Source organism: Macaca fascicularis, chromosome 12 (genome assembly GCF_037993035.2).
Source record: "Macaca fascicularis isolate 582-1 chromosome 12, T2T-MFA8v1.1".
Lineage (NCBI taxonomy): Eukaryota > Metazoa > Chordata > Mammalia > Primates > Cercopithecidae > Macaca > Macaca fascicularis.
The window spans coordinates 103,890,277-103,916,563 of NC_088386.1; the positions used below are offsets into that span (position 1 = coordinate 103,890,277).

Below are 26,287 nucleotides of genomic sequence, written 5' to 3' on the forward strand. Positions count from 1 at the left end.
AAATTGGTGATTTCTGTGACCTTCAGAGCTCATTGCAAACAGACTCGGATCTCCTCCTCCATTTCATGCCTTCATCAGCCATGCTTCCATTTTCATTTTTCTTATTCAGTGCCACGTTTTCTGCTTTTGCTTTACTAATTGGTGTGTACTCTGGTGGCAGGTACTACACGCCTAAACTCTCAATGGATCACAGGGCTGGGACTGCCTCACTTACTTCCTCTCTAGACACCTCTCATAGTTGTCAAAGCCCCGCTCCAAGCAGATTAATCCAAAACTTCTAAGCCAAGCTCAACTAGCATTCTTTCCCTCTAAATAATTTTTTATCTAATACACACATGGCAAATATATTTATAGTCTATATTCAAAGTGTCAAGTACAAGAAGCAGAGGATAGAATGATAATTTTGTCTGGCAGAGAAGAAAGAAAGAATCAGGAGAGGAAAAGAGGTTTTAAGCTGGGTTTTAGGATTTGCTGTTGTGGGTGAGGGCAAGAGGAAGACAAGAGGTATGAAACAGCATGGCATGACAGGGATATAGACGGATGGCTGTAATATTAATGAAGAGACTGGTGCTGGGAAACGGTTATGGATGAAGGAGCTAGGAAGGCAGGCAGGGGCTAAGGATCACGGAGGCTAAGAGAATTGTATTTGTCCTGTATACAATTGTAGTAAAAGCTAACCATAACTGAGGGCTTATGATGCACCACACCCTGTGCCAGGTGCTTTCTGTGAAATCACTTATTTAAGCAAACAGCAACCTTATGAACTGGGCTCTATTATTATTTCCATTCTAAAGTTGAAGAAACTAAGACTGAGAGAGAGTAAGAAACTTACTTAAGGTAAGATTAGGACCTTTCTTTTGAAATATACTAACCAGCGAGCGACGCTTAAAGGCAGGAAGTGCAAATAGGAGGCTCCTAACTTCCTTCATGTGAGTGAGACTGAGGGTTTGAGTTAGTGTGGTGGGACTGGAGTACAGTGGAGAGCATGGTCTCAAGAGCTAAAATGAAGGCTTGGTTTTGCTAACTGCTTAGGCAGCGTAGGTGTGGCAGAGGGAGGAGTCCAGGATGTCTCCCACAGCTGGTAGTGGTGACTGTGGGCCATTCACCAAGACAGGTAATGTGCACTCGGGGGAACATCTGGTGAGAGTGATGTGATAAGGCCAATTTGGGAAATGTTGAGTTTGATGTTCCCAGGGGACAGGCTTCATGCTTTCACTCATTTAATATACATTCCTGCTTATCTACTATATGCCAGAACTGTGCTAAAACACATTCCGTATGCCCAGAGAGCTCACCTTTATAGAGAAAATAGACAAGCAACTAGCTGTTATAGAGATGTTATTATGATAATGAAAACAGTAACAGCTTCCATTCATTAAGTACTTATCACAGTCATTTGCTAAGTGCTTTTCTTATATTATCCCAATTCACACAACTCTTTTAGGTAAATATGTGAAATGATGATGGGAGCAAATGCTTATTTGGTACACACTATGTGCTAAGCACTGTTCTAAACATGACACATGCATTAACCCATTTACCCAGCAGTAACTCTATAAGGCATTAATATCCTCATTTTACATATGTTTCATATTTTCAAACTTTACATATGTCAGTTTCCACTGACACCTAGAAAGTCTAAATAACTTGTCTAGGTTAAACAGCTAACTAACAAGTGACAATGCCAAGACTTGGGCCCTGGCAGTCTGGGCTGGTTTTACAGATTACAAAACTGAGGCTCTAGGAAATTCAAGCAATTTGCCCCAACAAATCAAGCGCCTGATAACAGGTAGAGGTTTTAACTCCAAGTTCCTGCTATTAATCCCTTAATAAGTGCAATTCTCGGCCGGGCGCGGTGGCTCACGCCTGTAATCCCGGCACTTTGGGAGGCTGAGGTGGGCGGATCATGAGGTCAGGAGATCGAGACCATCCTGGCTAACACAGTGAAACCCTGTCTCTACTAAAAATACAAAAAAAATTAGCAGGGCGTGGTGGCAGGTGCCTGTAGTCCCAGCTACTCGGGAGGCTGAGGCAGGAGAATGGCGTGAATCCAGGAGGTGGAGCTTGCAGTGAGCCGAGATCGTGCCACCGCACTCCAGCCTGAGTGACAGAGTGAGACTGCATCTCAAAAAAAAAAAAAAACAGTCCAATTCTCAAGGTCCACATGACACGATGGTGGCACGAAGAAGAGAGCCAGCAATGTAGTCAACGGGGAATGGTAGGGAGCAACAAAAAAACTGTCACCACGGAGGACATGCCTTCTTTAGCTCTCAAAGAATAAGCAGGGATTCCCCAGATGGATAAAAATATCTGGAGCACAGGTGGAAAGATGGTCACTAAACAAGAGAAGGGGTTCTTCTTTCTCTCAAGTTAGGAGGGAAAACAAGATAGGTACAAATACAGACAGATTTGTAGATATTCATATTCATATTTCATAACTTCATTTTTCTCCTTGAATAGGAGACAAGGTCATATGCTGAGAATAACTAGGAAGAGGCATCTTGAAAACAGTGAAGATTTAGATGATTATTGGGTAGAACTGGAAACAGAGTTGCCCAGGGATATATTAGAAAAGGACATAAGCCAATTGACCACTCACAATTTTCATGTTTGTTTTATAAGACTTCAAAGATTCCAGGTAGGGGACAGCTCTAGGACCCTTCCCCACCTACTTTCTCCCAGGTAACATAGCTCCAATGAAAGTAAGTCTCAGACATCTGTTAGCAAGGTGGCATCAAAACAGACATACACACACAGACCAATGCAACAGAACAAGAACCCAGAAATAAATCCACGCCTTTACAACCAACTCGTTTTCAACAAAGCTGCCAAGGACCTACACTGGGGAAAGGACAGTCTCTTCAGTAAATGGTGCTGGGAAAAGTGGATATCCATATGCAGAAGAATGAAACTAGACCCTTCAGGATATACAAAAAATCAAATAAAAATGTATTAAAGACTGAAATGTAAGACTTGACAAATAAAATGACCAGAAGGAAGCACTGAAAAAATGCTTCAGAACATTGGCCTGGGCAAAGATTTTTTGGGTAAGACCTCTAAAGCACAGGCAACAAGAGCAAAAATAGATAAGTAGGATTACATCAAGCTAAAAAGTTTCCACATAGCAAAAGAAACAACCAACAAAGTGAAGAGACAATGTACCAAATGGAAGAAAATATGTGCAAGCCATTAATCTGACAAGGGATTAATAAACAGAATATATAAGCAACTCAACCCAATAGCAACAAAAATAAATCTTATTTTAAAATGAGCAAAAGATCTGAATAGACAATTCTCAATAAACGCATACAAATAGCCAACAGGTATGTTAAAAAATGTTCAACATCACTAATCATTAGGGAAATGCAAATCAAAACCACAATGAGATATCATCTTACTCCAGTTAAAATGGCTGTTACTCAAAAGACAGAAAATAACAGATGCTGGTGAGGATGTGGAGAAAAGGGAATGAATGCTCAGACACTGTTAGTGGGAATGTAAATTAGTACAACCACTGTGGAAAACAGTCCGGGAGTTCTTCAGTAAACTAAAAATAGAACTAACATATGACCCAGCAATCTCACTGCTAGATATATATCCAAAAGAAGGTAGATATGGAATCAACTTAAGTACCCATCAATGGACAAATGGATAATGTGGTATATCTGCACAATGGGATATTATTCAGCCATAAAAAAGAATAAAATTCTTGTCCAGGTGTGGTGGCTCATGCCTTTGGGAGGCTGAGGTGGGAAGACTGCTTGAGATCAGGAGTTCGAGGCCAGCCTGGGCAACATGGCAAAACCCTGACTCTACAAAAAATATAAAAATTAGTCAGATGTGGTGGTGTGCACCTATGGTCCCAGCTAGCTGGCAGGCTGAGGTGGGAGGACTGCTTGAGCCTAGGAGGTCAAGGCTGCAGTGAGCCATGACCGTGCCACTGCACTCCACACCTTGAGTGACAGAGTGAGACCCTGTTTCAAAAAAAAAAAAAAGAATAAAATTCTCTCATTTGCAGCAACATGGATAGAACTGGAAATTAAAGTGAAATAAGTCGGCTCAGCCCGGTGGCTCACTCCTGTAATCCCAGCACTTTGGGAGGCCAAGGAGGGTGGATCACAAGGTCAAGAGATCGAGATCATTCTGGCCAACATGGTGAAACCCCGCCTCTACTAAAAAATACAAAAATTAGCTGGGCATGGTGATGCATGCCTGTAGCGCCAGTTACTCAGGAGGCTGAGGAATGAGAACCACTTGAACCTGGAAGGCGGAGGTTGCAGTGAGCCGAGATCGCGCCACTGCACTCCAGCCTGGAGACAGAGCAAGACTCCGTCTCAAAAAAAAAAAAAAAAAAAAAAGAAAGAAAGAAAAAGAAAGAAAAAAAGAAATAAGGCAGGCACAGACAAGACAAATATCACACATTTTCACTCACATGTAGGAGCAAAAAAATTGATCTCATGGAGGTAGTGAGTAAAATGGTGGTTACCAAAGGCTAAGAAAAGTAGGGGGAAGAGGGGAATGAAGAAAGGCTGGTTAATGGGTATAAAAATATAGTTGGAAGCCGGGCGCGGTGGCTCAAGTCTGTAATTCCAGCACTTTGGGAGGCCGAGGCGGGTGGATCACGAGGTCAGAAGATCGAGACCATCCTGGCGAACACGGTGAAACCCCGTCTCTACTAAAAATACAAAAAAATTAGCTGGGCGTGGTGGTGCGCGGCCTGTAGTCCCAGCTACTCGGAGGCTGAGGCAGGAGAATGGCGTGAACCCGGGAGGCGGAGCTTGCAGTGAGCCGAGATCGCGCCACTGCACTCCAGCCTGGGTGACAAAGCGAGACTCCATCTCAAAAAAATAAAAAAATAATAAAAATATAGTTGGAAAGAGAAGTTCTAGTGTTTGATAGCATAGTAGGGCAACTACAGTTCATAACAATTTATTGTATATTTCAAAAATAGCTAGAAGAGAACATTTTGAATGTTCTCAACCCAAAGAAATGATAAATATTTTGAGGTGATGGATAATCTGATTTAATTATTACACACAGTATGTGTGTATCAAAATATTACGTATACCCCATAAACATGTACAACTATTATGGATCAATTTTAAAAGCAGTCATACAGCCTGTTTCCATATTGAAGCACCTTGCACAGAAGGTACATTCAAGGCAAATGTCACAACATTCTGGCAGAAGGATCAGAAAAGCTTCTGGTCATATCAGAATTGATATGAATTGAAGTATGTTATCTAATATGTGTGTAAGATGCAGGATCATAACAGAATCCTAAGCTTAGAGTGCTACCCCAGTAGAGAATTAGATTCCTGGACTCGCCAAATTCTACTACCTTTGTTATGCAAGGGTTGAAATGCTGTACCATATAGCTAACCAATTTATATATCTTAAAGACTACTAGGTTGAAAAGAAAGTTGAGATGTCCAATAGGCAATTAAAGCCACAGATTTCAATATTAGTAGCAAAACTGGAGCTGCAGATAAAAGTAGGAATTATCAGCATAAGAGTCCTTGTAGTTAAAACCATGTAAGTGAGGGAGAGGCCCAATAGAAAGAGTATAAAGTGGGTAACAAAATAATGATCTTAAGGAAGCCCACTATTAAAGGTATAGGCAGAGGATGAGAAATTAGAGAAGGTGATTGAAAAACAAGAGTTAGAAGGAGGAGAACTGGGGGTATGTTATCAAAACCAAGGCAAGAGAATTCAAAAGGAGCATGGTCCATCTGGTCAAATAGTGTATCCTAGAGAAGTCCAGTAGAATAAGAAACTGCCAAGGATCAACAAGATTTGGCAAAATTGTGATGGAGACGAGACGAGATTCGGCAAAACTGTGATGGAGAAGAGAGGAGAAGACCATGAACACAGGCAGAAGGGATAAACTTTCATAAGACAAGTAATGTTTCTTTGGTGGCTGGAAAGAGGACAATGAGGATAGATGCAGATGTAGGCACATTAATAGGTCAGTTGACAGGATTATTGCATAATCACCCCTATTTTCTCTATGAAGTAGAAGATAACGGCACTTCACAGGGTAACTTGGACTGGGTATTTCCTCTCTTTAAGATCACAGATGCTGAAATAAAAGAATCTGATGAAAGCTACTGAATATAAATGGAATACAACTTCAACAACCTTCCAACATCACATCTAAGTACCTACTGGCCCCCAAGGCCGGAGACAGCTTTTTTCTCCTATTCCATGCTCCAAGCAATAGCCAAACCCTTCTATCGTTCACACAATTCCATCATTCTCACTGATTCAACCATATCATTCTAGCAATTCTCTCTCTTCTGGGTAGTTTACATCAGCATAGAAAACATACGGTTACTTTTTTCCATTAAAACAACACAAAAAATCAAACTAACTTGACCCCACTTCCCTTCAAGTTACTCCTGACTTCTCTTCTTCCCTTTATAGCAAAACTTCTCAAAAGAGTTGTCTATTCTTGTTTCTTGTTTCTCTCTCTCTATTCTACGTTGAACCCATTTCAATCAGACCTTTGCTCCCACCACTCCATTCAAACTGCTTTCATTAAGGTCACTAATTACCTCCACATTACTAAAGCCAATCGTCAGTTCTCAGTGCTCATCTTATTTGACCTATCAGCATCTGTCACAATTCATCTGGAAACACTTTCTTCACGTGGCTTGTCAGACACCCTGGGATCCTTCTACCTCACTGCTCACTCCTTCTTGGCCTCCTTTGCTGGTCCCTCCTCTTGCCTCTAGGCTCCTAAGTTGGAGTGTCCCTATGCTTACTATTCCTTTTCTCCTCTATTGACTTGCATTTTTATAGCCACTAAGACTGCTATTTATACTTCCTGAATAGCCTCCTTGGCTGTTAGCAGTTACTTTGCAAAGCTATTAGCATATACCTGAGATTCTCACTTGCTCTCCTTTTTAAAAAACAACAGTGCTGATGAAGGCCTGAGGATGGCTTGGTGTACTGTTCCTTGCTGTTCGCCCCTACTCAGAAGTCTTCATAGCTTCTCTCAAAGTTCTGGTTCTAGTTCCAAAGGCCTGGATTTGCTAGAAGACTGACCTTCACGTGAGTAGGAGCACTACTCTACTATAGGAAATATCTCGGGCCACAGTGGCTCACGCCTGTAATCTCAGCATATTGGGAGGCCAGGGCAAGCAGATCACTTGAGGTCAAGAGTTTGAGACCAGCCTGGGCAACATGGTGAAACCCTGTCTCTACTAAAAATACAAAAATGAGCTGGGCGTGGTGGCATGCGTGTGTAATTCCAGCTACTTGGGAGGTTGAGGCACAAGAATCACTTGAACCCAGGAAGTGGAGGTTGCAATGAGCCAAGATCATGCCACTGCACTCCAGCCTGGGTGATGGAGTGAGACAATGTCTCAAAAAAAAAAAAAAAAAAAAAAAAAAAACCCAAAACCCCGACACAAACAAATGAACAAAAACAAAACAAAACAAAACAACAAAACAAACAAAAGAAATATCTTGGATTATATAAGTCCTTGCCTAGAAAGATCACTAGCATGCTCATGTGTGTATTATTTTCCCATTTCTATCTTCCCATAGTGTTGTGATGTTGGAGATCAAATAAAAAATAATAAAAGAGGCTCCTCTCTCAGAATTCTCTTAGCACCAGAAGTAAAAACTGCTCTACATGTCTTTTTAAATGAGGAAACTAATAAGAGTCATACTTAAGAAGCCTTTCAACTGTGAGATATATAAGAAGCATTAGGTAAGGTCTTGCACCTTTTATGAGACTACCTAATCATATCTGCTTCACATTGTTTGATCACCATCTTTATAATCCACCTGAGAACATACGAACGCCTGAATTATTATTATTAAGTGAACTGAGTTTTTGTACCTACCTTATATTTTGAAGTATCCCAGTTGTGGACTATGCGTGCTGGGATGAGAAAGCTGTCATCCACGTGGCAGCTGCTGCAGTAATACCACCCACTGTAGTTGCACACCTTGGCCTTCCCATTGGAAAGACCTATGGATCGCTGGCAGCCTGTTCAAGGAAAAAGAAAGAATCTATGATTGCTGCTGTACTTTTAACACGACAGAACAAGGTTATAGAGCTCTAACATCATAGAACAAGGTTATATTTCATTTACCTCAAGGTAAATGAAAGTCTGCAACAAAAAAAGAAGTTACAGAGAATAGAGTTGTACAGTTGTGTCCTTTTCTTCCTAGTCTGACAGCCTGTCCCTTCACCTCCTAGGGTATTGCTGTAAGGGTCAAAAACTGGTCCCGTCTCTGGTTTCTTCTGATTCCATCTCTTCTGCATACAGCTGCCAGAGATCAGTCTTCCTACAACCCCACCTTTACCCCCTCACTGCCCTGCTCAGAACTCCATTTCCCCCAAGCACTTTGCTGAGGGCATCTCATACAGAATCTTGTTTAACCAGCACAACTTCTCTATGAGGAAGATATTATTGACTCTATTTTATAGATGAATAATCTAAGATTTTTATGAGGCTAAGTATCTTGTCTGAGTTCACCTAGCCAAAAAAAGCCAGAGTTTGGATTTGGCTCTAAATTTGATGCTAAAATAATCCCCAAAACCGATATGTAGCCTTCCTTTGCTTACTAAATCATCGTAAGGAATTTGGCCTCTGATTGGCTCCACCTCACCTTTCTAACTTTCCCTCCCACTACTGTCCAATGGGAATGTAATCACTTTATTCCAGTCAGAGAACTCTCCTCATTGTTCCCCAAATAAACACAGCGTGCTTACTCCACCCATCGTATATTAACACGTATTACTTCTCCTTACACAGCACCCTCTTCTCTGCTCTTTACTTCAACAAATCTTGCCCAAGACTACTGGTTGCCTACAATGTCCTTTTCAGATCCAAGAAAGTCCATGACTGTGAGCGCTGTCTTGGTACTCTCAGGAACCTGGGAATAATCACAGCCCTTCCAAAGGAAAGCCATTCGTTTTCTTTAGATAGGAAGAATTACCTTCTACTGAGTATGTAAATTCCATCACAATCATCCCCAAGGACAAAATCCCAGCAGATCCAGAACAGGTAATCAAGAATACACAAACAGCATCATTAATCTGACATTTCCGGTCTACAGTTTTCATTTTAGAAATCCTTCCATGTGGCCCATTTTATGGTTGGGTGCCAAGAACTACATGAATCAAAGAGATCTGACACTAAGCCTATTTCATGAAGTGGGGCAGAAATGAATTACTCTTTCAATACTACTACAATTACTGCTACGACTACGACGACGACGACTACTACTACTGCTACTAATATAACGATCAGTGTTGTAACCCTTTTCCACTTTAAGGAGGTCAAACACATTTATTTAACAAACTACCAACCTAAGAAGATTCTGATTCACATGAGCTCCATGAATGAAACTATCACAAGACTCAACAGAACTTTCATTTTCATCACAAATACAATGGCATCAGTAATTAATCAGTTTCCCAGTGCATCCTCTAGAAACAGAATTAGATCTCATTGTTTTTAAATACATGAGAAATGGGAAGAAGATAAGTAAATATACCGGTATTAGGCTTCCAGAGCTTGATCCAGTTCCTTTCTAGAATGGCTATTTCTTTACTATTGAGCAGCAAAAAAATCATAATAAGCTCCTGTTCTTCAGACTGGCTGAGGAATGAGAAATGTGTGAAAGATGAGTTAGAACCAACAAACATGTAGCTCCTGACTGATAAAGGAGACCTTGCCACAGTCACAGGGCTGTGAATGTTGGAATGCTGTTCACTGCACTCACTGACTGCATTACTCATTTGGCATTTAGCACGTGCCTCTTTAAATTATCATGCCTTTTTATGGGCTTGTCCAACCAGCACCACGCTAGAATCTCCTCAGATTTTTTTTTTTTTTTTTGAGACAGAGTCTCACTCTGTTGTCCAAGCTGGAGCACAGTAGCACGATCTTGGCTCACTGCAACCTCCACCTCCCGGGTTCAAGTGATTCTCCTGCCTCAGCCTCCCTAGTAGCAGGGACTACAGGCACGCACCACCATGCCTGGCTAATTTTTGTATTTTCAGTAGAGATGGGGTTTCACCATGTTGGCCAGACTGGTCTTGAACTCCTGACCTCGTGATCCATCTGCCTCGGCCTCCCAAAGTGCTAGGATTACAGGCGTGAGCCACTGTGCCTGGCCCAGATCTATGTTTTTATCCTCAGCACTTAACACAGAGCTTTACGCATAGCAGACAATCAATAAATATTTATGTTAAAGGGATGATAAACTGAGTACTATGTACACTCACATAAACTGTATATATAGAAATTTTAATTTTCCATAGTGATTCCAAAACTCATCCTCTTAACCTGATCACCTGCTTCTGAAAACAGCCTTTCATTAACATCCCTGTTAAAATATGTTGCCCATTCTAAGGACTATATATTATCCGTGTTCACATAGGAACTGTGGAACTGGCCAGGCACGGTAGCTCACACTTGTAATCCCACCACTTTGGGAGGCCGAGGCCAGTGGATTGCTTGAGCCCAGGAGTTTGAGACCAGCCTGGGCAACATGGTAAAACCCCGTCTCTACAAAAAAATTAGTTAGGTATGGTGGCATGGGCTTGTAATCCCAGCTATTGGGAGGCTGGGGTGGGAGGAGCACTTGAACCCAGGAGGTCAAGGCTGCTGTGAGCTGTGATCATGTCACTGTACTCCAGCCTGAGTGACAGAGGAAGGCCCTGTCTCAAAAGAAAAAAAAAATTAAAAAAAGAAAGAACAAACTGTGGAATAGAGTTCTGTGGAACTTAACATATCCTAGACAGTGGGATACTGTTTCTAAAAATCAGTAGACAAATTGACTGAACACTAAAATGACACTGAGTAGAATCCAATCTTTCCTAATGACTTAAAAGGTGATCATGATCTTGCAGAAATTCAGGATCATCATTATAGTTTAAATTCTCACCAAAGAACACTAAAAAAAAAAAAAAAAAAATGGATATAACAGACATCAGTAAGCATTTGCTGGATATTTATATATTCCCTAGTAGGCACTACTGGGTTTATCTGTCTATAATTTTAATGAGCTTATTCTAATTTTCTGGATGCAACACACATAGGCAATGTTAACATACACAAACACGCATTTTAAGAAAGCCTATAGCCTAAGAATGTTCACATCAACCAAGCACACAGATCCAAAGCTCACCATGCTGGGGGATCAACTCAGTTAACTGAGTTAAACATCCTTGCAACTGTGCACAGGTCTCCAGGCTCATAAAAGACAGAGGGATGAGAGAACGTGGATAGAGTCCATTCAGGTTTTAGTTTAGACAAAAGCAGCAGCACATAAACACCTACCTTTAGTCCTTGGGTGTCTTTACTTTTTTTTTTTTTTTGAGACGGAGTCTCGCTCTGTCGCCCAGGCTGGGGTGCAGTGGCCGGATCTCAGCTCACTGCAAGCTCCGCCTCCCGGGTTCACGCCATTCTCCTGCCTCAGCCTCCCGAGTAGCTGGGACTACAGGCGCCCGCCACCTCGCCCGGCTAGTTTTTTGTATTTTTTAGTAGAGACGGGGTTTCACCGTGTTAGCCAGGATGGTCTCGATCTCCTGACCTCGTGATCTGCCCGTCTCGGCCTCCCAAAGTGCTGGGATTACAGGCGTGAGCCACCGCGCCCGGCCTGGTGTCTTTACTTTTATACCTTATTTAGAACCAGGCTATCCTACTCTTGGTGCTGAAATCACCCTAATGACCCAGAAGTAGGTATGAACCTGTCTGCATGCTTAAAACTACTTTAGGCACATGGTATACAGACCATCACTAGTCTAAAGGCAGGAAGCCTGAGTCTGTTCTTGCCTAAGCACCACTGTGACCCTGCCCATGAAATTCTCTAGGCCTTGCTTCCTCACCACAAAATAAACTTGTTAGCTTTAATTGGTGAGTTGCCAAATTTGAGTGAGCAATGGAATTTTCTGGAGATGTTTGTGAGAAATGTGGACCCTTCTTCCCACTGAGATGATTTTGACTCTGTAGATCTTGGGTAGGGACCAAAAATCTGCATTTCTAATGAGCATCCTCTCCCCTCCCATCCTATCCCCAACTCACACCCGGGACTTTGATGGCTAAAAGCTGAGGATTGCTCCCTGATTTCTAGGTGACCTCTAAGGTCCCTCAAGCTCTAAAATTCTGCTTCTATTCAACAAAAGTGCAGAGGGTATGCAGACTGCTCAGTGAAAAGCTCAGAATTTGTCACACAGTTTACACTCTAGGCTTCAAAAAAATCAATACTTTAGGTGCTTAGTCAATTTCTTAAAAACTGGCTATGTAGAAACAACCTGACTTCATTTTGCCAGTGTTTTTCCAGAGCATTCTTGTCTCCACTGGGAGTATCCTATTCACTTTAAAAAGAATGAAAACTTTTAACCCCCAAATCCAAAGTATTTGTATTTGAAAGAACACAGAATGGTTGGAAAAGAAGATTAGAGGCTAGTTAGTGGCCTGATGTAGATTCATTTTCTAAAAAACAACACATGCCATTTATTTGAAGAAGGAAACACGAGTTTTTTCAATTAACTGCGAGATTTCCTTTACCATCACAGTAGCAAATCATGGACTAAGAATGTCTAAAACAATTCCCCATAAAAATATACAATCTGGGATTTTACTTTATCATTGTGGGGTTTTTAACAGAGGAAAATTTTTTCTTAATAATCACTGTTACAAAAAACCATTTTTTTAGAGGGTGCCAAAGCTGGACTCTGAAAAGCGACATTATGGGGAGAAAAATAGAGCTGTAAAGTAGAGACAAAAAGTAATTAATTGAAATAACTAATTAGGGCTTATTTACATATTATATTTTTACATACTTTCAAACAGACTTTTCAGCAATGTTTCTAAATTAAAGGGCATTTGTAGTAAAGAACACTCCATATGTTGGATCAAAGCAAATACATTCTTCCCAGACTCTTTTTGAAACTTTTCAGAGTGTATTCAATTCATAGGAACAAAAAACTATCTCACCAGAGAACCCACTGGCCTTTTTTTTTATTATTGCTTCCCACTCCACTTCAAATCTTTAATGAACACATGCTCTGAAGAGCTTAGCCTCCCCTCTGATACACTCTTGGAAACAAATGTCACCATTTAACCAAAATCCTATTTGCTGCATGTACAGTCCATTTCCCAAATGGCCTTTCACTAAACACACCAAAAAGAATCTGTTGCTGAGGATTGTGGAAAACTTTGGCATACTTCTCCGCAAAAGCACAATCTTTCTTCTAACAAGTGTACCTAGTTAGCTCAACTGGCTGCAGTTGTTGTTACTGAAGCTGCGATCTTGAGGAAGAGCCAGCCACCTTCCCTCTACTTTATGACTATTATCTTCAGTTCTCCTTTCCCTGACCAGCAGTCGGAAAACTCATGGGCATAAGAGGGAAGAACAAGAAAGCCATGGCTGGATCCAAGTGAATCTCTCTCACTAAGGAAGGACCTCATACAGTGCTAAGTGTGGTCAGTTATGCCACTCACTTTCCATCTCTTAAAGTAAGCTTTTACCTAATTCAGTAAGGTAAATCCAGTCTTTTGCATTTAGAAGGCAGAAATGCTCTAGGAAAAGAACAAGGGCAAATAGAAAAGAAGAGAAGGTGCCTTTGTAAAAGGAAGGAAAAGAGATAAAGAGGGCGAGAGGACACATTGTCGTTTTCTCTGTAAAAATAGAAAAAAAAAAACCAAAAAAACTGGCGAGTTTCACATCTTCTTTTACTTTATGCACCAAGTAGGGAGAGATGTCCACAGGAGTGAGCAACGAGACTTTCCTGTCCCTCCTTCCATCCCTCCATTTTCCTGGCTGGGGACAGTGAGCTGCAGTAAGCACTGTGTAAAATATTGCTTAAAGGCCTATACGTTAATCATATGCTCTTTAGACCAGATTTCCCAAAATGAAGAAAAATAGACATGCAGGTTCAAGGAGTTGCTATTTTGCAAGAATTAGGGGTTAAAGTCATAAAGAACTTAGCTTTCCTAGCTTATAGTCTCTAACAATTGCCTCACTAAGTAGTCAAATTTTGAACCTATAGTTTAAAAAATAAGGTATTACATTTGGTATACAATTCAAAGTCCTCCCTGGGATTAGCACAAAGTTGGGCATAAAGAAAGGATTATTTGACACAGGGCACAAGCAATTTTTGCAATGTAGCTTTGAGGTCCATTAAAAGAAGCAGAGGCAAAGCAAACCTGAGCCCCAGACTTGCATCCTCCACTGTCAGAGGGAACAGAGATAAAGTTTGAGACTGACCACACACACATATGTACTCTGAAGTTAACATGGGGAAACTGAGGCTACAGAATTCTATGTAACTGTAGAGTGGAAAGGGCATAAAGAGTGGGGGCCATTGAGAAACATCTACTCAAAAACCAGTGATCCAAAACTTTTTGCATCCCAAGCATCCAAGTTATTTTGTCTTTGGGACAAGGTGGTGATCCATAAAGTAGGAGCTATCTATTTAGTCATAAATCAATTAAGACATTAAACATTTGGATGGAGAATCAGGCACATGCCATTAAGTATGCATTCTGTCAGTTACAAAGCAAATAGTATCTACAGCATCTCAAATAAAACTAAAGGAACAATAGGGGAAATCCGGAAAAAAATCAATTGTGTGCCTCGTGTAATTGCTAATGTGGATAGCATGACATACAGCTGACAGTCTTTGGGTTGAGTTCATGGACTTTAGACTGCAACACTTCAAAATTATTTTCTCCATAAGGCTTTAAGTCCCTTCATAGCGAATTCTCTTCCCAGGGGACGAAAACTTCACAGTTGGGAGGAAATACACATGCTCAAATACAATCCCGAAATCTACTGATGGTTGTTTCCAAAGCTACACAAAAGTTCATTTCTGTTCATCAGAATTTTTTTTTTTCTGATGGGCTTCGTTTTATGTTCATCTACAAATTTTTTTTTTTTTTTTTTTTTTGAGACCGAGTCTTGCTCTGTCACCTAGGCTGGAGGGCAGTGGCGTGATCTCAGCTCACTGTAACCTCTGCCTGCCAGGTTCAAGCGATTCTCCTGCCTCAGTCTCCCGAGTAGTTGGGATTACAGGCATGCGCCACCACGCCTGGCTAATTTTTTGTATTTTTTTAAGTAGAGACAGGGTTTCACTATGTTGGCCAGGCTGGTCTCGAACTCCTGACCTCAGGTGATCCACCCGCCTCAGCCTCCCAAAGTGCTGGGATTACAGGCGTGAGCTACCGCGTCCAGCTTCATCTACAAATTTTATAGCAGTGAGAGATTATATATGAGAAATTGTCATTCCTTGTTGGCTGAAACTGACTCATAAAGTTCCACTGCACAAGTCGGGTGTGGTGGCTCATGCCTATAATCCTTTGGGAGGCCGAGGTGGATGGATCTCTTGAGGTTAGGAATTTGAGACCAGCCTGGCCAACATGGTGAAACCCCTACTAAAAACAGCATGGTGAAACCCCTACTAAAAACACAAAAATTAGCTGGGCATGATGGTACATGCCTGTAATCCCTGCCTCTCCTGGGGCAGTAGAATTGCTTGAACCTGGGAGGCAGGGGCTGCAGTGAGCTGAGATTGTGCTTCTGTACTCCAGCCTTGGCCACAAAGCAAGACTCTGTCTGGGGAAAAAAAAAAAAAAAAGTTCCACTGCACAGAGAGCTGACACATGTTAAAAAGCATGTTCCTACCATGGGTGACACACATTTAGGTTAACTTCAGCTGGTACTTGTAGAATGGACTGCTGCTATAGCTAGGACAGCTCTGTCCTTAAGAATCTCAGAGAAGTAAGTAACTCCTCCTGGACACAATGAATGTACCTAACCAAAGAATTTCCAGCCGGGCACTGGTGGCTCACACCTGTAATCCCAGTACTTTGGGAGACCAAGCTGGGAGAACTGCTTGTGGCCAGGACTTCGAGGTTATAGAGAGCTATGATCGTACCACTGCACTCCAGCTTGGGCGACAGAGTGAGGCCCTATCTCTATAAAAAAGTTTCTAAAAATTAGCCAGGTGTGGTGGTCTGCACCTGCAATCCCAGCTGCTTTGGAGGCTGAGGCAGGAGAATACCTTGAGCCCAGGAGTTCGAGGGTTCAATGAGCTATTACTGCACCACTGCACACCAACCTAAGTGACAGAGTGAGACCCTGTCTCTAAAAACCCTGTCAACACAACGATATGGCAAATATTATGTTTGTAAAGTATTAGTACTGTGCTGAGACACAGTGAATGTTCAATACACATTACACCTAGAGAGACAGACAAGAACAGACAGATGCATGAAACAGAGATTAAAACCAACAGACATAAACCATCCAAGACAGAGGCCATCGATGAAGTATAATCATGTTATTACTAGAGTATACTTGCAGAACTAAAGCAACCAAAAAAATAAAATCAATTCAGATTAGAAACTCCAATCTGAATACTAATTGGTTTAAAATGTAAAGTAATTACATAAGCTGTTAAGAGTTATTTGGGTTTTCCCCCTCTGAATATTTAAATAGCTAAGTCAGCTTTGACACGTAGGACCTATGTTGTGTTAACAGTGCTAGAGGTACTATATGTAAGTAAGAAATGAAGTGAAAATCACATGTCAAGTAATTACTGCTGACTGAAAATATAAACTTGCTAAACTCTACAATGTTTATTTAATCTCATGGAATGTTGTTATTAAGATTATAAATCGTGTGAAACAAATTAATAAATACCAAGTAGATTCCAACTCAAGTTGAGAAGTGTCAAGATTTATTGGTCTTTCAGGTAAACAATGATTGAGAACCTAAAGTCAATATTTAGTCAAAATTTATCTTGAAAGGCAATAAATCTTGATTTTTGCTAAAGCACGTAAGTAAATATGTACACCATTTTAGAGAATCTGACTGCTTTCTATCTATGAAATATCCACCCCAAAAGTTGTAAATATAATGATCTGTAACACAGATTTTCACTTCCAAAGACATGACTTGAGTTGTTGAGTTACTTTTAATTTTTCTTAGGATAAGATGCTTCAATAGTGCTTTTATTGGTGTCAGGTAAGTTTAATATTAATAATAAAATCTTACAAATTCAGCTTCTAGTTTATTGAAATCAGTCTAAACTTAGTATTTTTTCATCCTGTTTTTCCCTAACAGTCTATGACTAGACTTTCTCATTTACTTCTGTGTTCTTTCCCCAAAGTCTTTCAAGAAAATGGTAAGCAATTTAAAAATAAAAATAAAGAAATAAGCAAATGGATAAACACTTACATTATAAGCAAACATCTTATGTAAGACAGGCTTACCATAAGCCAGGCACTGTCATAACTACCTTACATATACACAAATGAACATATGTAAATATATGTGTATGTCTATATTCATTTAATCCTCATACCAATTATATGAGGTAGGTATTATGCCCATTTTACAGAATAAGAAACTGAGGCAGAAGGTGAAAAAGTAATTCTGTCCACAGTTGTACAGCTGCTTAAAAGGCAGAGCCTAATAAAAGTGGCAATGTGGCATTTTATGACTAACACCAATCAACTATAAAGGTGAATTTCCAAGTAGTAATCTTCCTTTGTAAGACATTATAAAAACTGTCCCCTGCAGATGACAAAACAACAAGGACAAAAAATATGAATCAATTTACATAAAAGAACATAATTTAGCTCATCAATGAATATAGCCTGGGACCTCACAGGCATTAGCATCACCTCTGAAGATGAAGGGTGAGGGGAAGAAGAATACAAATCTATAAACTAAACAGCAGAAGGTAAGAAACGAGGAAAGGAGGAAGCAATCACTGTTAGTTGTGAAGATCGAGGAAGGCTGTGTAGACATAGGGGCATTTCAGCTGGGTCTTGAAGAAGAGAGGAGATTCATTCATAAAGGCTCAAGTCAGAAAAATGGGAGCATCTTTGGAAACACTGGATATTCTAGTTGTCTGAGGCTTATAGATAGAGGAGTATGAAGAGAAGAGCTTGGAATGATAAAGTGAAGCTAGAACATAAGAATCCTGAGTGCTCAGAGTGAGGGGTCCTAATTAATAAGATATAGCACTTTGGGAGGCTAAGGCAGGTGGATCATGAGGTCAGGAGTTTGAGACCAGCCTGGCCAACATGGTGATGTGAAAAATACAAAAAAAAAAAAAAAAAAAAAAGTGCCGGGCGCAGTGGCTCACGCCTGTAATCCCAGCACTTTGGGAGGCCGAGGCGGGCGGATCACAAGGTCAGGAGTTCGAGACCACGGTGAAACCCCGTCTCTACTAAAAATACAAAAAAAAAAAATTAGCCGGGCGCAGTGGTGGGCGCCTGTAGTCCCAGCTACTCGGGAGGCTGAGGCAGGAGAATGGCAGGAACCCGGGAGGCGGAGCTTGCAGTGAGCCGAGATCGCGCCACTGCACTCCAGCCAGGGGAACAGAGCGAGACTCCGTCTCAAAAAAAAAAAAAAAAAAAAAAGTTAGCCGGGCATGGTGGCGGGTGCCTGTAGTCCCAGCTGCTCAGGAGGCTGAGGCAGGAGAATGGCGTGAACCCGGGAGGTGGAGCTTGCAGTGAGCCAGGATCATGCAATTGCACTCCGGCCAGGGCAACAGTATGAGACTCCATCTCAAAAATAAAAATAAAAAAAGACATAGGAACAACCAGAGTTTGAAGCAGAGTAGCAATGTAAACTTATTAAAAAAAAAAAAAGTCAGGAAACAACAGGTGCTGGACAGGATGTGGAGAAATAGGAACACTTTTACACTGTTGGTGGGACTGTAAATTGGTTCAACGATTGTGGAAAACAGTATGGCGATTCCTCAAGGATCTAGAACTAGAAATACCATTTGACCCAGCCATCCCATTACTGGGTATATACCCAAAGGATTATAAATCATGCTGCTATAAAGACACATGCACACGTATGTTTATTGCGGCACTATTCCCAATAGCAAAGACTTGGAATCAAGCCAAATGTCCATCACTGACAGACTGGATTAAGAAAATATGGCACATATACACCATGGAATACTATGCAGCCATAAAAAAGGATGAGTTCATGTCCTTTGTAGGGACATGGATGCAGCTGGAAACCATCATTCTCAGCAAACTATCGCAAGAACAGAAAACCAAACACTGCATGTTCTCACTCATAGATGGGAATTGATCAATGAGATCACTTGGACTCTGGAAGGGGAACATCACACACTGGGGCCTATGATGGGGACGGGGGAGGGGGGAGGGATGCCATTGGGAGTTATACCTGATGTAAATGACGAGTTGGTGGGTGCTGATGAGTTGATGGGTGCAGCACACCAACATGGCACAAGTATACATATGTAACAAACCTGCACGTTGTGCACACGTACCCTAGAACTTAAAGTATAATAAAATAAATAAATAAATAAATAAAAAATTTGGAGAAAAGGTTTTACTCTGTCACCCAGCCTGGAGTACAGTAGTGCAATCATGGTTCATTGCAGCCTCAACCTCCTGGGCTCAAGTGATCCTCCCACCTCAGCCTCCTGGGTAACAAAGGTTACAGGTGCATTCCACCACGCCTGGCTGATTTAAATTTTTTTTTTTTGCAGAGACCCAGGGGTCTTGCTATACTGCACAAGGATGGTGTTGAACTCCTTTCCTCAAGCTATCCTCCCGCCCTGGCCTCCCAAAGTGTTGGAATTACAGGCATGTGCTACCATGACCAGCTGCAATGTACGCTTTGAAAAGATTAATTAGCAAGAAAAGCTGGAAGGGGAGGGAACTAGTTAAGTTACTGCACCAGTTTGAGCTTGATTAGGTGGTGGTCTTGGAAACAGGAAGAGAGAAAGAGAAGGAGACAGCATGGGGACAAACTGCAGATGATCTGGCAACTGACCGATGCTGGGGGCACGCGAAGGGACTGTTAAAGAGGCTCATGATGTTTCAAGCCTGTGACTCCTGTGAGAAATCCATCAATTAAAAGGAGCAGATGGTTTGGGGGAGAAAATGCTATTTGAAGCATTTAATCAAAAAAAAAAGTTCGAAAAATTTGAGCTACCAGATCTACTGATGCCTAAATCTCAGGTGATTGAGAATAATTCCCCTTATTGTATAAATCAGTTTGAACTGTATATTCTATTAGTTGTTACCGAAAGCATTTGATATACCTGATATCAAATGATGGTTGGTGAAGGTCCTGTTTTTATAACCTACTATTTTTACTTAAATTTACCTAAGATGCAGAGGTCTCAGATTATAAAATATTATGTGGTGGCTGGGCGCGGTGGCTCACACCTGTAATCCCAGCACTTTGGGAGGCTAAGGAGGGTGGATCATGAGGTCAGGAGTTCAAGACCAGCCTGGCCAACATGGCGAAACCTCATCTCTACTAAAAAATACTAAAAATTAGCCAGGGGTGGTGGCGGGAGCCTGTAATCCCAGCTATTTGGGAGGCTGAGACAGAAGAATTGCTTGAACCCAGGAGACGGAGGTTGCAGTAAGCCAAGAATGCACCACTGCACTCCAGCCTAGGCGACAGAGCAAGACTCTGTCTCAAAAAACAAAACAACGCCTGTAATTCCAGCACTTTGGGAGGCCGAGGCAGGCGGATCACAAGGTCAGGAGATGGAGACCATCCTGGTTAACACGGTGAAACCCCATCTCTACTAAAAATACAAAAAATTAGCGGGCATGGTGGCGGGTGCCTATAGTCCCAGCTACTCGGTAGGCTGAGGCAGGAGGATGGCATGAACCCGGGAGGCTGAGATTGCAGTGAGCCGAGATTGCGCCACTGCACTCCAGCCTGGGCGATGACAACAACAACAACAACAACGACAACAAAAATTATGTGGTAGAAATAATCAACATCTATTTCAGCAGAAGACATTTATTAATTTACAAAGAAGTGAGAAAAAGCTGGATGAAGAAAAGAAGACATCATTGGTAGGCCTTGACCTTTGGTAGCACAGTGGTTCTCAACCAGGGGAGATTGCTGTCCCAACAGGGGATATTTGTAATGTCCGCAGACATTTTTGGTAGGGTGGGTGGGTGAGCTACTGGTATCTTATGGATGAAGGCAAGGAACACTGCTAACTATCCTACAATGCACAAGACATCCCTCCACAACAAAGAAATATCTAGCCTAAAATGTCAATAGTGCCACTGTTGGAAAAACCCTATGACAACAGAAAGACAACAGGGCAAAATAAGAGATCAGTATGCTGACCCTACTCACTCACTTTTCTCTGCCAGCAATGGATATACCATTTATTACAGGGAGGAGGAAAAGCCCTTTCACCAGTTCTACTTTCTTACCTTAAAAAATGATTTATGCTGGTAGGTTAAATAGTGCCATGAAAAAGAGGCACCATCCTCCACTAGACTACCTGCTAGTAACATCTGCTCCAAGCTTGGCTCTTTTCTTCACAAATTAATTTTGGTGAAACACTGCTCAACAAGAACTGTTACTCGAAAAACAAGTGCATAATCAGGGCTTGGTTGAGCTGATTTCAGACATGAAAGCTGCTAGTGGTGGATGGAAAGAATGCTTCTTGTCACAGTTGATCTCCCTCTTTCTCTATCAGTTCTATCTTCAACATGGGGCTACCAGGATTCTCTATATATTCTCCTGCAATCCCAGATAGGGAATGAAGGTCAACCTCACCATCCTTGAAACAAGACAAATGCTGGGCTGGGCTACTTGGAGTACTGAGAGCTTCAGAGGAAGATGTCTAATTAAATAAACTGTCTCGACTGGGTGTGGTGGCTCACGCCTGTAATCCCAGCACTTTGGGAGGCCGAGGTGGGCAGACCACCTCAAGTCCAGAGTTCAACAGCAGCCTGGCCAACATGATGAAACCCCATGTCTACTAAAAATACAAAAATTAGCCAGGCATGGTGGCACCCACCTATAATCCTAGCTACTCAGGAGGCTGAGGCAGGAAAATCATTTGAGCCCATGAGGTAGAGACTGCAGTGAGCTGAGATTGCACCACTGCACTTCAGCCTGGGCAACAGAGTGAGACTCTATCTCAAAAAATAATAATAAAATAAAATAAAATAAAATAAATAAACTATCTTACTGGAATGTTTCTCTGAACCAATGCCAAGCCATATTAGAACCCAAAACAAAAGGAGAAATCAGGAATTCTCATCCTGTCTCTAGTTAAGCTTTTATATTTTGTTCATCATGGACTTTTTACATTAATTTTTATTTTTAAAGAATATCATATTAGGCCAGGTGCGGTGGCTCACGCCTGTAATCCCAGCACTTTGGGAGGCCGAGATGGGTAGATCACGAGGTCAGGAGATTGAGACCATCCTGGCTAACATGGTGAAACCCATCTCTACTAAAAATACAAAAAAATTAGCCGGGCGTGGTGGCGGGCGCCTGTAGTCCCAGCTACTTGGGAGGCTGAGGCAGGAGAATGGTGTGAACCCGGGAGGCGGAGCTTGCAGTGAGCTGAGATCACGCCACTACACTCCAGCCTGGGCAACAAAGTGAGACCCCGTCTCAAAAAAAAAAAAAAAAAAAAAAAAAAGAATATCATATCAACATATTTTTAAAATCTTGATTACTAAGAGTTTTTCGGTACTTCCTTAAATTCTGTACTCAAAGTACATGCCTCGCTTGCCTTACCCTAGTCCCAGTCCTGTTCTGAACACTTTTGCCTCAGAGAGAATCCAATGTATGCTGCACTTAACATTTTCTACAGTGATTTCCCCTGGTATTTAGCATTATATTAAACCACCACTCTTTTTATGATTCCCCAGTTACATCTCTCTTTTATGATTGCTTCAAAAGGCCAAGAACCTCCTATTGGCTTAGAGGTTCAGATTATTTTTGGGGGTTACCTGAAAAGCAACCTGTCTTTTCTTACTGTTTCTGGAACTTATATTTTCTCCCAGCTTGGATTTAGAAGTCGCTTCCTACATCAGTCTCCTCCACTCTGTAGCTTCTATCACATACAGTGTCCTACCAGGGTCCCTTCTGACTTCTCTTTCACGCCACTCCCCATTCCTAATGCCTGTTTCTCTTTCCTCATATTTTACAAGAATCTCATCTCTTTGAACTTTACAGTATCCTTAAAACAAAACCTGTCCTCTTCTTTGCTAAAACCTCCTAAAAAACCCTGACGGCATTTCTTAGAGTAATTCTACTTGAGCCATTTTGGTAATGATAACAATTTGATAAAATTAAAGTCATGAGAGTGGATCTGAGTAGTGCTAGGAACAGTCTCAAAGTGAAAAAGATTACTTTCATCAGCTTCCTTTAAATCCACGCTTGAATTTCTTCATTTTTACCCCAACCAAATTCTTTATGTTGTACCAGGTTTAGGAACTGTCTTGGTCTATTTTCCCTTCCTTTATTCTTTTCCTTTTTGTCTTCTTTCCAGGCTTTTCTATCTCCTTAGAAGCACATGTTTGTGAACACCTCCAAAGCTAATCTTTTAACTATATGTTTAGTATTTGCAGATAAGCTATTTGTATCAGGTTATTTAGACTTAGTAGGCAAGACACAAGCGGAAAACTCCTATTATCTGGAACTCCTGCTTCTGGGGAATTCCCCAGAGTGATAGTCCTAGCTTCTCTCCCCGTCCCTTATCCAACTCTCCTCACAGATGGAGAAATTAGGTATCTGACTGCCGAGTTAAGAAGAAGGACCCAGGCATGCTCAACTTGGCCTTCAGGAAGCAGGTTTCTGTCTGCTGTGATAAGAGGACATCATGGCCTTCAGGAAGCAGATTTCTGTCTGCTGTGGTAAGAGGACATCATGCCCTTCAGGAAGCAGGTTTCTGTGTGCTGTGATAAGAGGACATCATGGCCTTCAGGAAGCAGGTTTCTGTCTGCTGTGGTAAGAGGACATCATGCCCTTCAGGACTCCAGCTGTGGCCAGGTGAGTAAGTCCATCTAATTTAGGGGTCCACTCTACAAAATAAATGTGATCTATAAGCAATATATGTGATATTTTAATCCCCATCTTCCTGTCTCTTGGCATAAGAAAGAAGAGGTATTATTCATTTATTAACCTGTAAAACTCCTGCAAGGATGGTGGCTCACACAGACAGCATCTAATAATGGGAGTAGAGAGGAAAGGGAAAGGCACTCAGACGCCATGTCGGTGGGTGACATTATTGAGAGACGAAGATCACACAGGAAAGTTGGGCTAAAGGGGCTGCCTGGAAACCTTTACCATTATCAGGAACATTTTACTCAAGTTAAAACTCCCTATCCTAACAATGGATGAGAAATGTCATTTTCCCAAAGGTTTTCCATCCATTATTAGGCCATAGTAAGACTTCTCTTTATCTAAGAGATCGTTTGGGAAGCCTCCCTGTAGTTTCTGGGGGAAAAAATTGCAGTGATGTACTAATTACTGAATTAGGATATGTCACTTTTGGTTCAACTGATATTTTGTAACATTTGAATTGTACATAGTCAAGACAGTTTAATCTTCCCTCAAAATAGAGTGTTGAAGAGGCTGACCCACAAGACTGTGAAAAGGTTGGCTCGGGGCCATATAATAAATCAGTGGCAGGACTATAAACAGAAGACCGAGCTCTTGTGCTCCTAATTTATTACTTATCCCACTGAGTGTGGATGCCTCCCAGCCACTACATCATGTGTGTCTATTATTTTGTCTGGTCTGGGGCTCAAGAAAAACATCTTTATTGATGAAGATGGAGAAGGAGACCAAGACTCAAACTAAGTCAATCCTCTGTGTCAGAGGTACAAGTCTGCTGATTTAAAAGGGAGCAATTTTCAGCAAAGTTTTTGGTTCAGCCCTACATTATTTACTTCCTTCATAGAAAAAATATGGGTAAGACACAATCCTTGGTACACTGGTATATACCTGGTTAGAATGTGATTTTTCAATCTTTTGGAAATTGATATAAACCCGTATGTCTTAGGTTTTAGAATCCTAGTTTCCTTCTGGAAGTGGTATATGGTAAGTACTACATTTTTTTTTTTTTTTTTTGCAGTTAAAGGTAATAAATAAAATCAATTTTGTGGTTCCTTTTATATCCATTTAAGAAAGAAACACCCTCTATTTTTAGCCAAGATTTAAGAGTGATATCTGGGTTAGACAGTGGAGATCACAGAGTCACTAAGTGTGCCTGCCCATCATCCCACCACTCTGAGTTGGGGCTCTGAGAGGGCTGCAGACAGGCTGAGCAGTCCAGAGCTGGTCAGTTTCTTGTCTGCTTGGTCCCAGAAGCAGCCAAAAAGATATCACCAGAAATCTCCCTTCCCCAGGTGGATGCTGTCAGTGTTGGAATAGCTGACTGGAAATGAGGAAACAGGGCAAGTAGGCCAAAGCTTCCTCATTCTCTGGGGAGGAATCACATCCATCATTCATCCTCCTTTCATCCAGGTTCCATTTTTGCTGTGGAAATGTCCATTCAATGTCCTGGGCTATTGTATAACAATTTGTCTAGTCTTTGTCCCTGATCTCTGGCAGGAAGCTTCTAAAACCCTTGGAATTTCCCCAAGTGATATGAACATCTTTGGTATTCATGAGCCCCTAAAATCACACCTGAGTTTCTGCTAACAGTGAGTCATAGTGGACCACTAAATAGCTTCAGAATGGGGGGTGGTCAACAGAAAGACCAACCCATGCAATTAGAGGGTTGGGACTTTGAGCCAGCCTGACCTCCAGGAAGGGGAAGGGGAAGGGGGCTGGATATTAAGTTCACTTGCATGGCCAATGATTCAATCCATCATGCCTACATAATGAAGCCCCAGTAAAAACTTAGGACACTGAAGCTCAGAGGAGCTTCCTCATTGAGGATCGTATCAATTTGATGGGAAGGTGATGCAGCCCGATTCCACAGAGAGAGGGCACAGAAGCGGTGCATTTATGGCCCTCCCACACCTTACCTTCTGAGTCTCTTAATTTGGCTGTTTCTGGGTTTTATCCTTTATAATAAAACTGCAATTGTATGTATAGCATTTTCCTGAGTTCTGTGAATTGTTCTTACAAATTATCAAACCTGAGGAGGGGTAGGAACCCTCAGATTTGTAGCCAGTCAGTCCCTGTGCAGGTGTCCTGGGAACCCCTGAACTTGCGCTGGCATCTGAAGTGGGAGCAGTCTTGTGGAGGGCTGAGCCTTTAATTTGCCAGGTCTGTGCTAATTCTGGGTGGTCAGCGCCAGAACTGAACTGCAGTATCCAATTGGAGTTGAAACAGATTATGTGCAAATAAACCATGCAAATAAACTCTGACAGTGCATTGCCCAGAGTAGGGGATTGTACCTTATATCTGAAGAATCCTAGTCCTGCAGATGAGGGTATTATGGTTAAGTAAGTTAGGAAATGTTGTATACTTTTATCTCACATTAGTAGAATAAAGGCTCTAAGAGGTCCTACAGTCAAAA

At 41.6% G+C, this 26,287-nt stretch overlaps 1 protein-coding gene across 9 annotated transcripts in view; it reads right to left on the reverse strand.

Moving 5' to 3' along the window:
- Nucleotides 1–26,287, reverse strand: part of PLEKHM3 (pleckstrin homology domain containing M3) — a 208,203-nt gene that overhangs the window by 116,786 nt on the left and 65,130 nt on the right. For all 9 annotated transcript variants that reach the window (XM_045367599.3, XM_045367601.3, XM_045367602.3 and 6 more), the window contains one exon: nucleotides 7,857–8,002. In XM_045367599.3, the coding sequence (XP_045223534.1) occupies nucleotides 7,857–8,002 (146 nt within the window). The remainder of the gene's footprint in view (nucleotides 1–7,856; nucleotides 8,003–26,287) is intronic.